The 14,598-nt window shown below is 61.9% G+C and overlaps 1 protein-coding gene across 2 annotated transcripts; it reads right to left on the reverse strand.

The window, feature by feature from the left end:
• Positions 1–4,608: 4,608 nt before the first annotated feature.
• CDKN1C (cyclin dependent kinase inhibitor 1C) lies at positions 4,609–7,263 on the reverse strand. Of its 2 annotated transcripts, XM_074371486.1 has the most exons (4): positions 6,903–7,263; positions 6,068–6,723; positions 5,406–5,542; positions 4,609–5,299 (listed from the first exon to the last, which is right to left on the reverse strand). In XM_074371486.1, exons 1-3 carry the CDS (start codon positions 7,121–7,123, stop codon positions 5,409–5,411), a joined length of 1,011 nt encoding a protein of 336 aa, XP_074227587.1. In that variant the 5' UTR covers positions 7,124–7,263; the 3' UTR covers positions 4,609–5,299; positions 5,406–5,408. The 2 variants fall into 2 exon arrangements, with proteins under 2 accessions (XP_074227587.1, XP_074227588.1); XM_074371487.1 differs by lacking the exon at positions 6,903–7,263 and having other exon boundaries at positions 6,068–6,892.
• Between the last annotated feature and the right edge of the window lie 7,335 nt (positions 7,264–14,598).

The raw sequence follows: 14,598 nt of genomic DNA on the forward strand, positions 1-14,598 counted from the left end.
TCACATTTCATTGGCCAAAGCAAGTCGCGTGACCAAGTCTGATAGCAACGTGCAGGAGATGCAGAACCCTCCCGCAGGGCGGGGCAGCAAATATTTGGTAACAGTGCAATCCGCCTTCATGTGGCGCCAACTGGATGAGGAGCTGACCAACAGCGCAGGCTCTCGGTCCCACGGGTCACACCAGAGAGGTACTGAGGTAAAGCCACAGTCTTCAGTGCTCGGTTTTAATTATGCTTTGTTCTTATGTCTGAATTGCAATGAGGTGTCTTTCTTTCTTTCTTTCTTTCACTAATTCACTTTAAAACTGGTGGTCGGTGTGGTCCACATAGGAGACAAATTTGAAAAACAGTGTCTTGGGCAGGCGCTCTCATTCACTGCTGGTGGGAATGCAAAACGATACGGCTGCCTTGGCGGTGTCTCACAAAACTCAGCGTCCTCTTGCTGTGTGTTGTCCAGCACCCAGGGCCCTGGCTGTTTCCCCAGAGGAGTTGAGAACTCAGGTCCACACCAAAAATACACGAATTATAACTCCCCAAACTTGGAAGCAGTCAAGGTGTCCTTCACTAGGTGAACAGATGAATCAACATGGTCCATCCAGATGATGGTAACATTACTCAGAAATAAAAAGAGATGAGCTCTCAGACTCATTTGGAGGAAACTTAACAAGAGAAATGAAAGGGGCCAATCTGAAAAGGCTGCACACTGGGTGATTCCAGCTCTGCACCTTCTAGGAAAGGCAAAACTATGGAGACAGTAAAAGGACCAGTGGTTGCCCGGGCTGGGGGAGGGGTGGAGCCCAGGGTTCTTAGGGCAGTGAAACTGCTCTGTAGGATGCTTTAGTGGTGGATCCATGACATCATACATTTGTCCAAACCCATAAAACATCCAGCATTGAGTGAACTCATAAAATATAGACTTTACTTAATATTTTAATAATGTATTAAAAAATTTTTTTAAAGAAACAGTGCTTTCGAGGCAGCGTCAGGGGGAAGTAGGTAGAGCTGCGGGGCTGGCAGCGCTGGGCGGTGGGGTTCCTGGCTGGGTACTTAGCCAGTGAGTGACCCTAAGCTGGTGGCTTTATGTCTCTGAGCCTTGCCATCCTAACCTGTAACGTGGAAAGTGAACGCCTCCTTGACAAGACTTTAAGAGAAGTAAACACGTATCCTGGGGTCCGCAGGGCCGGGCTGGGAGTGGAAATCGGGGCAGGGGCAGCCTATAACATGTCTCTGGGAAGTCTTTCTCAGTTGTGAGAACAGCCCACATCGACACTCACATGGAACCAGGAACCTCAGAGGCCTCCCCAGCCTGCTTTTCAGTACCCTTCATCCTCCACCCCCATCCAGTCCATTGGCAAGTCCTCCCTCCCCGTCGAGCTCCCCCCACCCCACTTCCCACTCCAGCCCCTCCGGTCCACTCGTCCCTGGACACTTCAGGCCTCGAGGGCTTTGCACTGGCTGTCCCCTCTGCCTGAAGCTATCCTCTCCCAGTTACCCCCATGGCTGGCACCCGAACCTCTGCCCAGCTCAGATGTCACTTGCTGGGGAGTGGGAGGGGGGCTTCCTGGCACGGTCTGCTTTGAAGAAGAGCCCCCTGGCTCCGGGGCTGCACTTTGTTTACTCCTAACAAGGCAGCTCACTTCACAGGTTTCATTATGTCACCTCCCACTGCAGGGCCCACTCCTGCCGCAGGGAATTGTGTCCCTTGCATTCACTGCTGTGTTTCTGAGGCACTTGGGGTATTTGCCAGACAGGTACCTCTGCTCGGATGGCCACGGTAGTCCTCACCAGTCCCGACTTCCCTCCCCGCCCAGGAGCCACAGGATGTCTTTGAAAATTGTCTCAGCTTCTCTCATGCCTGCAGACAAAATCCAACAGCTGATTCCAGCCCATCAGACCCTGGAAGGTCCCAGAGACCAGAGGGAGACCAGGGAGTCGGGAAGCCAGGCAGGTGTACCCTAAAAGGCACTCTTACATTGAATGCTGTTTAAATAACACAAGGGCCCAACACCCATCAGCAGGCCAGGCCAGCTGAGGGCCCAGCAGCCCCCTTGATCCCCTTCTCCTGCCTCATCTGGACCCTCTGGCTCCAACACGCTCACTCCACCTCCCTCACGGCCTCTGTCCTCCCTCCACTTACGGGGTCCATCCCACCTTTGCACACAGGTACCGTCTTATCCTGCAGCTTCCCTGAACACCCAGCTAAAGCGCCCTGCCCACCACCGCCCAGGGCAGTCCCCTCCCAGCCTCTGCCTGGCTGTCCTCCCTTCGTTGGGCGGGGGGTTACAGGCTCTCCATCCTGGCTCCAGCCTGGTCCTAGGAAGCTGCCATCTCCCTGGAGCCTGGTCCTCGGTGCGCATTTGTGGCATCATGCTGACCCCGGAGGTTCAGCCTGCTTTGTGTACCAGGTGCCACACACCACGAGTTGCTTGTGTGAACTCACTCTCCTCACGTCAGCCTGGGGACCTGGCCCTCCTCCCCACCTGGTGCCCACCCTCCAGGAGAGTGCGATGATTTCGGGCTCGGGGGCCCGGCTGCCCCCATTTAGAGCCCCTCAGCCTTGCTGAGCTCAGCTGCTCATCCTCCAGCAGGTTGCTCTGTGCCTCAGTTTCCACCTTAGGCAAATGGGAACACGGTGGGACCACACTGCAAGGATCTGGTTGAGGACGAGTCCGGTTCAGCACTGGCCTGGCACGGGGAGAGAGCCCACACTGTAAGCCAGCATGGCCTCAGGCTGGTCAGGAACAGTAGGGTCATGGATCCCCGAGGGGGCTGAGGTCAGGCTCCCCACCTCCGTGCTTGGGCAGGGCCTGGGGGGCAGAGAGGAAGGGCCCTTCCGGACAGCAGGGCAAGCCCTCATGCTCTCCCTCAAGAGCACAGATGACAAAGGAGCTTTGCAAACGGGCCATCAGCTGTTACTGTTCCCATGATGACCCTCTGACAAGAACCAAAGGATGTCAGAAATGGGAAACTAAGGCCCACAGAGGAACAGAAGGACTCGCCCAGGGTCACAAGGTGCCCAGGTCACACATACGACTCAGAATCCAGCACTTTTCCCCTCAGGTCGGCAAGCTCTGGGTGTCTGCTGCCAGCTCCTGCCCGAGAAGCAACACAAGTGTTTCATTTCCAGTCCTGGTGCTGCTTTTGAGAAAGCCGCCCTGAGTGACACCAGGAAGCCAGGTAGCAGGAGCCGCATCCCCAGGGCCCATGCTGGGGGCAGGGCTGGGAGCAGTAGAGCAGGGGTAGGGTGCCTGGCAGGCCTGCCCACCCAATGATGACTCTGGGGCGCGGTGTCTGGGGATGATGTGAGGACCCTGTCCTCTGTAACGAGTCGTCCTTCAGGTGGAGCGATGCTGCCTGTGCACTCCCGGCTCCGCTCACCTGCTCACGCTCAGGGGCCATCCTCCTCCCTCTCTGCCAGGCTGGGCTTCTGCCTGGTCACAGAGGCAGCGCAGCCCCACTCCAGAGGAGAGGCGGTCTAATTCCTGGGTTAAGTTCAGCTGATCCCGAGCTGAAGGCAGCAGGGTCCCCATTCTCATTTCCCAGGGGGGCACTTCTCAGCCTCGAGTCTGGAACTCAGGACCAGTCCCCATCTCCCTCCTCCCGCCCTTTCAGGCGGTTGGGGGAGGGTAAGTTCATCACTGGGGGAAATACATCTCCAGGATCAGGCTGGAGCCAAGCCTTTGAACCTGATCGGTGGGGGACATCGGCATTGCATACAGCCCCCAAAAACGGTTAACTTAAAAAATACACCACTTCCCCGCTTCTCCTAGCCCGCGGCACCGGCAGAAACACTGCTAGCCACGCGGTTTTGCTGTTTCACGCCACCCTTTCCACTGTGAGCCATAATTTTCGGAGGTTTATAGGTCAGCTATAAAAAAATAAAAAATAAACCTCTCCGTTTGACTAAAAGGGAGCACTTTGAAACCAGAAGGCTGCTGGGCGCACAGATGGAACCAGTCTTGACTTCTTCCGCAGAAGCTTCGATGCAGCCCATCCCTCCCCACCCCAACCTGGCCCTGGGCACCTCTCCTCGCGCTCCCCCTCTCCCCTCACCCCTGCAGGCCTGCAGGCTGCCCCTCCCCCACATTGGGCCCAAAGTAGGCCAGGAACACATCAGGGGTCCTACAGCCCCACCCTGGGAGACCCGGGCCCATGAAGCTGGGGACTCTGGAGCACTCCGGGCTCCACCAGGTGCGGGGCCTGAAGAACTTAAAGCTCAGGTCCCCGAGGCAGGGAAGTCAGGAGGTCTGCAACGGCGGGGTCTCTGCAGGTGCCCCCCTGAGCCCCACTGGGGCTCAGCCCAGGGCAGCTGGGGTGTGAGTGGGCTCGGCGCACAGACTTGAACGTGGTGTGTGTGTGTGTGTGTGTGTGTGTGTGTGTGTGTGTGTGTGTGTGTGTAACACACAGAGTGAGGGCGGGGCCGCTCATCCCTAAATTAGGGGCCTAGAGCAGGTGGGCGTGGGCCAGCCCTGCCAAGAGCAAGTCCCCCTCCCTTTAGTGCCGACAGCCTAGACAGTAGCCGCGCTGCCCCTGTATCCTGAGCTCTAGCTCCCTAACTTTTGGGGGTGCCAGAGAAGAAAGCTGGAGGCAGTACAAGCACACACGGAGCTGAGTTGCAGCATTTTTCGGCCTCTTTATTTAGAACCCGGCAGACGAGGGGCCGGGGCAGTGGTGCAGACGGCTCAGGAACCTTTTTTTTTTTTAAACAGATTTGTCTTCAAGTTTAAACTAATCATAATAATAAAAAGAGACAGCGAAAGCGCGAAGAGACTGCAAGCTAGATGGGCTTGTACGGCAGCTACAGCTTGTGAGCGACCCCTCCCCCCAGAGTCCGCTATAAAAATAAATTTACATTTGTCATAACCAGATGCGGGTGAGGTGCCTTTGGCGTAACCAATAACCGAGCTGTTGCGTGGCAGAGCGGCCCACGCCTCGACATAAATAGAAATATAAGTTAGTATAACTTTAAAAACTTTTTGTACAAATATACATGTTTTTTTCTTTTTTCCTTTTTTTTTTCCTTTTTTCATTTTTTTGCACTGAGTTTCAGCAGAGATTAAACATTTTATATAAATGACTCTTAAAGCTTTACACCTTGGGACCAGTGTACTCCTCGTGCAGAATACATTTAGATATAAAAGACGTTATTAATACATTGCACAGTTTTCAAACTTAAAACCGAAGGCTGCTCAGAGGCAGCTGCCGCCGGTCGCTGCTACATGGACGGTCCCAGCCGAGGCCCAGCGCTCCTTTCCTGTCCGCTGCCCAGCGGGCTCCCTCAGGGCTCTTTGGGCACGAGGCTGCGGGAGAGAGGGACGGTGAGCGACAGGAGGCAGAGAGGAGACCGAGTGGCCGCGAGGAGCCTGCGGGGCGACTCTCCCCGCCCACCCTGGCCACCGCACTCACCTCTCATCGCAGCCGCTTGCGCGGAGTTTGCTCAGCCGAGCCGACGGCTGGAGCAGCGCCAGGCGCGGCGCATCCCGCGGGAACCTCGTTTGACGCCTTGGCCTCGGGCGCGGGTCTCTTGCGCTTGGCGAAGAAATCTGCGGGCGACAGTGAGCGCAGCCGGTCAGGGCGGGGCCGGCCGGGGAGCCCAAGAGGGGACCGGGAGGGGGCGCGGGCGGCTGGCAGGCCGGGGTGGGGGCGCCGTCCCCGCCCGCGCCGAGGTCCGCGGCGGGTCAGCTTTGTTTACGTCGCCGCGCAATGTGCTGTGTAAGCATTTCCCCTTGTCCCGCGGCCAAGCCCCCCGGGGCTATCGCCGCGCTTAACCCCCTCCGCGCCGCGATCGCCGCGCCCGGCCGCTCCCGAGAAGGGGTTCCAGCGGCCGGGCCGAGGATCGCGCTCTGAGGGGGCCAGAGCGCGCCCTCCCACCTCTCCTGAGAGAGACTCTCGAGAGCACAACAACAGGGAGGGGACGGGGTGCGGGAGCAGCCGCGCCCTGCGCGCTGCGGGCCCTTTAATGCCACGGAGGAGGCGGGGACCGAGTGAGGCCCCCGAGGGCCGTGGAGCCCGGCCGGCCGGACAAAGCAGGGCCGGGCCGGGCCGGGGCGGGGCCGCTCAGAACTCACCGGAGATGAGAGGCCCGGACAGCTTCTTGATCGCGGCGCCTCCGGCGGCGGCAGTGGTGGCGGTGGCAGTGGCGGCGGCGGCGGCGGCGGCGGCGGTGGTGGCGGCAGCGGTGGCGGCAGTGCCCGGCGCGGGGCGCCCCGAAATCCCTGAGTGCGGCGGCTCGGCGAGAGGCTCCTGGCTGCGCGGCGGCGGGACCGCCTCCTGCTCAGCGCTCTCCTGCGGCGCCGGGGCCGGGGCCGGGGCGGGTGTTACGGCCGGGCCGCTGGACGGCGGCGCCGGCGCCTCCCCGAGGCCGTCAAGGGGCTCATCGGCCGGCGGCCCCGGGGGCGGGCAATTGACCGCACCGTCAGGGCGGGGACGGGGCGCCACGAGCAGGCGACAGCGCCCCACCTGCACCGTCTCGCGGTAGAAGGCGGGCACGGAGTCGCTGTCCACCTCGGTCCACTGCAGGCGCCCAGGGCCCCGCAGTGGCACGTCCTGCTGGAAGTTGTAGTCCCAGCGGCGCTGGTCCTCGGCGCTTAGCTCGGCCAGGCGCATCTGCAGCTCGCGGCTCAGCTCCTCGTGGTCCACGGGCCCGAAGAGGCTGCGGCAGGCGCTGGTGCGTGCGAACACAGGAAAGGTGCGGCGGGCGACGAGGCGCTCCATTGCCAATGTGCTGCGGAGATACACGTCGGACATGGCCGGGGGCTGCGCGGGCCGGGCGGCGGGAGAGGAGAGGAAGAAGAGGAGGAGGAAGAGAGGAAAGGAGGGCGGAGGCCGGGCGCAAGTGAGACCCCGTGCACCCGGAGTCTGCATTTGCAAAGGGACGCGGCAGGAGGACGGCGCGGCGGCTACCTGGCTGTCGGGCAGTAGACTGCTCCTGAGTCTCGTTCGCTGTGTCGTCCGGCCGGCGGCCGCGCCCCCTCGGTGCCTGTCTTCGTTCGCTGGGCTGGCTCAGGCCTGGCTGGCACCCACCGAGCGCAGAGCACTTGGCCTGTGGAACGCCCAGTCCTCGCGCGCCCCTTTATACGCGAGGGTCCCACCCCCCCGCGCGCGGGCCCCGCTGCTATTAGCATAATGTAGTATTTTCAGTTTCAACAACACCGCGGCGATTGGCCGCGGCCGCGCAGCCCCCGCCCCTCCGGGAGCCCGGCCCCCACCCGCCTCCCATTGGTCGCGCGCACACACCCACCCGAGGGCGGGGCGGGGCGCGAGGGCCGATTGGCCGGGCGCGGGGCGCGCGCAGCGGCGGGGGAGGGGGCGGTTCGCGGGGCGGGGCCGGAGTTAAAGGGCGCTGCGGGCGGTAACGTGACACCGCGGCGCCCCGCCCCCTCGCCCCATCCCCCCGGCGCCCCCCCCCCCGCTCCCGCCCCCCTCCGGCTCCTTTGTCTCCAGGCGGGGGCTGCTCGGCCGCGGTGGCGCGGGAGCCCCCACCTCGGCCGGCGCGCCCTCCCGGACGCGGGGGCAACGGCGTCCAGCCTGGCCCGAGTCGCTCCCCGGGGGGCGCCCAGCCCCACTGCCCGCACTCGCCCTTGAGTCTCCCGCGCCAGCTGACGGGCCTTTAACCCGCCGCGGCCATCTCGTCCCTGGCTGGAGCTAGACGGGGTCTTCGGGTGCCCCCGCGCGGCCTGCTGCGCCCGAGGCTTGTGTCGATGGCAGAGTTCCGCGCACCTGGAGTCCTAACACACCTGCTGGCCCTAAGGCCCACGCGCGGGGAGAGGGGTGTGGAGGGCCAGGGGGAGGGAGGCTCAGCTCCACTTTCTCCAAGGGCGAAGTGGCGGACACCGTTAGAGCTGGCCGGGGTCTGGAACCTCTAGCTCTTGGAGCCGCCCGCCCTGCCCAGTGGATGGGAAACTGGCTGTGCCCATCCTGGGCTATTCCCATCATGTTGCTGTCTGGGTGCTCCGCCCCCTCAGGCTTGGGCCAGTCTGAGCCACGCTAGGTGAGCGGTCCGGCTGCCCAGGCTGGCTGACTGGAGGCTGCTGCTGTGTTGGATGGGTCTCAGACTGGGCGCTAGAGGCTTCTCCACGGCAGGTGGGCTTGGCCCTGCCCAGCCTGGGGCCCTGCCTGGGTATGCTGATCTTCTGGGCTGGCCTTATTCCTTGTCATACGGGGAACCTCCAGGTGGGTGGGGGGTTCAGGGGCAGCCCCATTCCAGCTGCATCTCTCTGCCACTATGCTGGAAAACTAGCGCCCCCTCGGTTGTGCACAATAAACGTTGTTGGTTGGCGAAATGCACCCCTAAGAATGAAGGACAGGGCATGTGAGCCAGTGGGCCCCACCACAGTGTCAGGGATGGGGAGACCAGTCCAGAAAGGGAAGGACCTGCCAAGCATCTGTTGGAAGGCCCAGCGGAGCTCTCAGCCTCTGTCCCGGGTGAGCAAGCCCAGAGCCCAGGGAGGGGGGTGCCTCCCCTAGTCAGGTGGGCTCAAGGGCATGCAGGGATGTAACTCCACGATGACAGAGGAGATCAGGGGAGCAAGGTTTGAAGCAAGGAGGGTGAACAGGAGAGGGCATCAGCCCAGCTGAGGCACAGGGCAGGTTGCCACTCTGGCTCTTGGTAGCAGGACCAAAGGTAATGACTGGTGCTGATTTCTTTATTCTTTTTTGTACACTGTATTCCAAATTTCTCACAAGTACAGATACTACATTTTTTTTTTAATCTTCAGGAAAATATAGAGAAGATGACAAAGGCTTCCTGGCCCCTGTGTCCTCCTTGGGTGGGGCTGATATCACTAGGAGGCAGGGCCCTGCCACCCCCATTGCCACAGCTACACCAGCCTCCCCAGAGGACATATGCACCAGACCACAGTGGGTATGACCACAAAATGTGGAAACACGTGCCCCTCAGGATTTCCAGAGAGGTCAGGATGCCCTGGCTCCAGCCATCCAGGAGGGCAGGTCAGGGAAACCACCCACTCCCAGGCCGGCTCTGGACACCCAGGGGAGGCAGGATTCACGGAGACTGCCCCGTGGTGTGAGCACCTGTCTGCCCTGGGCCCCGTGAGGGCAGGGAACCTAGTGCACGCTTCATAAATTAGCAGGAGCAGTCCCTGCACCAGGCTTCCGTGCGGCCCTGTCCTCCCCATGCACAGTTGGTCTGGGGATGGGCTTGGGGGTGGGGCGTTCCCACTGCCTTTGTTGCACAACGGATCCCTCATGGGTGCCAGCTGAGTTCAGGCAGGTGGGTCCCAGGGGCACCCCAGTGACAAGACCAACAGCATGTGAGCCAGAGTCCTGTCTCCGAGGACTGGGAGTGGACGTCCCTACAAGTCGGGTCACACAGCAAGGCAGCTGTGGAGCCCTCAGCTAGCCCAGCCCAGTGCAGGATGATTTCCGTGGCTCCCTTGCTGGGCCTCACCTGTTTTACAGGGAAGGAATGGTGGCGAGCTGGAGACTTGGAGACCGAGAGCCTGGGTTAGCTGCCAGGCCACACAGCAGGGTTCAGACCCAACCCTCCCCCAGCTGCCTGGCTTCCTACTTCTGTTTCTTGAGGGGCCATGTGGACAGCTCTTCTCTCGTCCACGCATTAGGACAGGGAGGTGGCCTTCTGAGTCTGCTGAACCTGCTGGTCCCAGGAGTGGGCTGGGTCCCTCCCGGAGCCCAGGGATAGACCCAGGGTGGGGCAGGGGGCCGGGGAACAGCTGGGGGACTGGGGGCTGGGAGCCCCAACCAGCACGGAGGAGAGGCTCAGTCCTCCACCCCAAGGGGCTCTGAAGCGAACAACCGAGCAACCGTATGTCTAGGTACAACAGCCAAGCTCTCCTTTTGTAATTTAAAATGTACCTGAAGGAAACAAGCATACATACAAAAGGAACAATATGCAGGCAGCAGAGCCAGGGAAGGGTGCGGCTGCTCTAGCCCCCAAATCCTGCATGTGTGGGCGCAGGGAGCCTGTTTGCAGCAGGGGGCGGGGGGGGGGTGTCATAAGCACCAGGCTCCCTGCTGGCATCCTACAGGTATAATCCCTGTAGCTCTCACCCCATCCAGAGGAGGAACAGCAGAGAAAAGCTCGCCAAATCTTTACCTTTTCCTCTGAACACATGGAAAGAGCACTCCCCCAACACCTTTACAGCTTGGGGTTGAGGCAGAACGCCGCCGGTTTTGGTCACAGAACATGAGGAGAGCGGCAGTTGAGAAGACTGAGGCTGAGGGGAAACACGCTTGCCCAAGCGAGTGGCTGAACCTGATCCCTGCTCGCGGGAATCGCCATCCTCAGCCGCGTGCTGCCTCCTGGTGGCTGGCTCCTGCACTGCACCTGTCTGGCTACCTCAAACCTCTCTTCTGGGATCTCACTGGGGACACTTCAAGGGGTGTCTATGTCCCTCCCGGCAGCTCGCGGCAACTAGCCAGATATCTAGCGTGGTGCCCTTCTGGGGAGTCTGGAGAAATATTACAAACGCTGACAACACCAGCTACCCGGAGCCTGCCCTGCACCGGCGCTGGGCTCCAAGTCTCATTTAATCCTTCCAAGAACCTGCAGAGGGAGGCGTTTGGATGGCCCAAGCCTGAGACAAGCCTGAGTCTCAGAGGTTGAGCAGCCTGCCTGAGATCACCCAGTACTCAATGGCAGCAGATCTGTGCCTCTGGTCCAGCCCTGAGCCCCTCGAAAGCAGTTGAGTCCTGAGGTTAACCTCCTCTGACATCCTGGAAGCCCTGGAACCAGGAGTGGGCATCTGAGGGGGTATGGCCCTGCCCTGGGATGGCTGACCCCCGGGGTGCCTCCCACCAGGGAGGTGACTGAGCCCCTGCTGCACCAGGTCTGCCTTCCTCTGTCCAGATCTTAGCTTGTCCACTTCGTGCCCACCAGTACAAGGCCCTCGCTGCCCCACCGGACTCCCCCACTGTGCCCTGGGGAGTCTGCCCAGCCTGGAAGGGCCACCCCTTCAAGCTCAAGGCACATCCCCCAGCAGTCACTTCACCAAGGCCCTGGACAGGCCTGGCCGACCCCCTGCGGAGGCGGCTGCCCCTCCGATCTTCACCTTCTCCTCCCTGAGATGGAGCCTGGAGGCCCCGAGGGGTGTGGAGAGTTACCGATTAACTAGCCAGCCCCCAGCGACAGGCTCAGCTCCGCGCCCGCCCGGCGAAGGGGGAGGTTTCCCAGCGCACTTGGCGGGGGCCCAGCGCCCGCGCGCAGCGAGAATGTTCCTCCCGCACCGAGTTCCCGCGCTCGGCTCGCCTCGCCCCGCCCCCCTCCCCCCCCCCCCCCAGGACAGGCTGTTCTCGGGGCGGCTGCCAGGCACGTCCTCCGCAGGTGCCGGCCTCCCTCCGGTGACGCGTCCACATGCCGCACAACGCGAATCCAAATCTCCTATTACAGGGACTGCCTTGTGCTCAGGGTCCCGGGCCGGGGTCCTCACTCCCCCGCAATCGGCGGGAGGGGGCTGGGCAATCCTGGGGGAGGGGCGGCGGGAACAGGAACAGCCTCCGACGGGAGAGCTCCCCCACCGCTGCTTCCCTGGGGTCTCAGGCGGGGGGCGGGGGGGGGCCTTGTCCTAGCTTCCCCGGGCCTTTTCTGGTTTCAGCACCCAACGTCTCAGGAGACCTTGGACCACTGGTCATCGAGAGCTCCAGACAGACCCTCCAAGGGCTGAGGAGAGGTCCTGGAGCAGGGGGGAGGCACAGAGGAGGGTCTTAGGGCCATGTGGGGGCCTGTCTGACATCCTCTGTGACTGGCTCTCAGTCCCACCACACCCCGCTCCTCCTCACCTGCACGACACAAGACTGAACCATCCCGGGGCCGGAGGCTCACTTTTCCTGGGAAGCAGCATGAAAAACGCATGGGGATGAGGAGGTGCCCCCTTCACAGGCCTCGTGCCCCGACCCTGTTCCCCCAACTTCCTGCCTCATCTTTCTGAGCTAGTGGGGACCCCTGTGGGTCAGCATCTTCTGCTCCCAGGGCACACCAGGGACGCCAGCTGCCACTCTGCTTCCAACACCCCTACACGGTGCTCAGAGAAATGCCAGGGAGGAGACATTAGGGTCCCACCCCCACCCCCAGAGCAGAACCTGGCCCCGCAGTTATACAGGAACAAGAGGCAAGAGCCCCCGTGCCCACCAGGACTCAGGGCAGGGGGCTTCTAGACCTCAGGAGAGACTTCACTTGAGACAGGAGTTGCGCCCCTATACGTGGCCAGCACTGGGACATGCCTGAGCAGGCTCCCACCGCAAGTCAGGGCGGGATGAAGGCACAGCCCCTGGCCCGCTGCCTGTCCACAGTCAGGCTAGGAGACCCCCACCACTTCATCCATGCCCCCATTCACTCGGTCACCACATTTGCCCAACTCCCCTGACCCTGGCTGGGTTTCCAAGGTGATCAGCTGCTGATCAGGACAGAGGCCAGGCCGTGGACAAAGGATGAGCTCTGGTCTGTCCTCCCCAAAGCCAGGGCTGCACAGAGCAGGGGCTCAGCAGAAGGGGCGCCTGTCCCCTCCCTCCCCGATGGCCCGGACAGGGGAGCTGAGGCTGGGGCAGCAGCCAGGGTCCTCCATGTGATCAGCAGCCCCTAGGCCACTCGCCAGACCAGTCCAGACCGCCTCTCACCAGCCAACCACAGGCTTGAGGCCCAAAACTTGAGGCCTGCTGCCCCCTGGTGTCCATAAAGGGCACCACCACCGGGAGCCCGCCCATCCACCCCCACGGACTGGGAAAGCCACCCCCAGCTGGTTGCTGCCTGCCTGCCCACCTCCCTCATTCCTTACCCTGTGGGTTATTTGGGCAAAAGCCTCACTCTCTGTACCCCGAATCTCCTCAAATCTAAGATTGAGGCGGGAGATGAGGTGGGGTGGGGGGGTTCTGCCCAGTGTGGCTTGTCCAGGCTGTGGAGGGGGAATGCCTCATTTTCAAAAAAAAAAAAACAAAACACCCCTGGGTGCTGGCAGGTTGTCACTCACACCTTAGTAGGAAATAGGGTGCAGGCCTCCCCTACCTCCAGGGTGGACAGGGGGCCAGGGAGCCAAGGCACAGGGAGGGGAGAGACAAAGAGGCTAAAGACCCCAGGTTAGGGCCCCTGCCTCTCCCCTTCCCCCCCTTCCCCTCCCCTTCCCCCCTTCCCCTCCCTTTCACCCTTCCTTCTCCTCCCCTCCCCCTCCCCCTTCCTTCCCCTTCCCTTCCCCCTCCTTCCTCTTTCCCCTCCCCCTCCCTCCCCTCCCCTCCCCTCCTTCCCCTCTGCTGCCCCTCAGCCCCTCCTCATCCCCAGCTCCTCCTCTTCCTCTTCCGGCCAGGTCCTGCTGGGGGCCAGGCCTCACCCCAGTGCCCTCTGCCTTCACTCCCCACATCTGTGCAGCTGGTCAGAGCCCCAGTCCGGGCCTCTCCATGAGGCCCACACCTGGCCCCTCTGCCTGCCGCCACTGTGGGGCTGGGCAGCCACGTGTGGACACACACCCACATTGCTTCTCTTAGGAAGCCAACTGAACTCCGGCCCACCTAACATCAGTGACCATGCCGGCCCTCAAAACTCCCACCTTGGCTGGGAGCCAGGGCCTGGCAGGCATCTGGGCAGACACAGCCGCTTCGGGGCAGGCACGCCTGGCCACGGCCGGCGGAGGGGAGCACAGAGAAGCCGACAGGCCTGAAGGGGTGTGTGTGCCTCATGATCTCCATCAGTTGCCTGCACCCCAAAATTAACCCTACACCCTCAGGGAGCCCTGTGGGCCACCATGAAGGCCTGGGGTCCACTCCCAAGCTGCCCACAGTGAGACACAAACCCTGAGCTTCTGCAGCTCCTGGGGCTATGATGGGAAGTGGGGTGCAGCAAGAGGCCCCATAGGATAAGGAGGGAGAGTTTCGGATAAGGAGGGAGAGCCTGCGGAGGGAGGGATTCCCAGGCAAGGAGGTGGCCTTGCCCAGGCCAGCACAGTGGCTGCCCCAAGGGTGAGCAAAGGATGAGCGGGCTGGGGGCTCCGTCCAGCCCAGGAGCTGGCCACATCCGGAAGGCACAGGGAGCCCTGGAGGGTTCTGGCTGGGGGTCTAGGGTCCTGTGGTTGAGTAGTGGTTGCAGATGCCACGACCAGAGGCTGGGAGAGAGGTGAGGAAGTCAGGCAAGCAGAAATGCCGGGTTGGGGGCCCAGGAGAGGCCAGGCCAGGGGGTTCCGGGACCCTGGGATCAGAGGGTAGGAGAAAGGAGCAGGGTAGGAAGAGTTGGGAGGATGATGCCAGGAGGCGCCTCGTGTCGCTGGAGTGATGATGGGGGTAAGAGGCAGCACGCCCTTGCTGGCGGGCAGGAGGGTGTGGCCACAGGGAGATGTGGCTGGGGTGCCAGGGGGATTCCTGCTGGTGGCATCTGGCTTTTCCACCTCTGGCCACTCCATGCTGGCCACAGTCACATACCAAGAGGAGTAGGGGCAGGGGGCAAGGGAGGGGACCTGCCAGGTCAAGGGGCAAATCTGTGGTCTTTGGATTCAGGCAGAATGACTGCCTATTCCTGGCTGTGTGACTGTGGGCAAACTGCTTAACCTCTCTGTGCCTCTGCTGTCTCATCTGTAAGGCTCCTAAGGAGGCTTTGAGGCCACTCCTCCTTGTGCCTGACACAGTGGCCCTCTTCTTGAGAAGG

This window comes from Camelus bactrianus, chromosome 10 (genome assembly GCF_048773025.1).
Source record: "Camelus bactrianus isolate YW-2024 breed Bactrian camel chromosome 10, ASM4877302v1, whole genome shotgun sequence".
Lineage (NCBI taxonomy): Eukaryota > Metazoa > Chordata > Mammalia > Artiodactyla > Camelidae > Camelus > Camelus bactrianus.

What these genes read in the sequence shown, in the direction of transcription:
- CDKN1C (XM_074371486.1), bottom strand. Translation starts at nt 7,123, where the DNA reads ATGCTAATAGCAGCGGGGCCCGCGCGCGGGGGGGTGGGACCCTCGCGT. An exon ending in GTCTACTGCCCGACAGCCAG is followed by an intron (nt 6,724 to 6,902) that starts GTAGCCGCCGCG and finishes GTATCTCCGCAG; the next exon opens with CACATTGGCAATGGAGCGCC. An exon ending in GTCCGGGCCTCTCATCTCCG is followed by an intron (nt 5,543 to 6,067) that starts GTGAGTTCTGAG and finishes TGTCGCCCGCAG; the next exon opens with ATTTCTTCGCCAAGCGCAAG.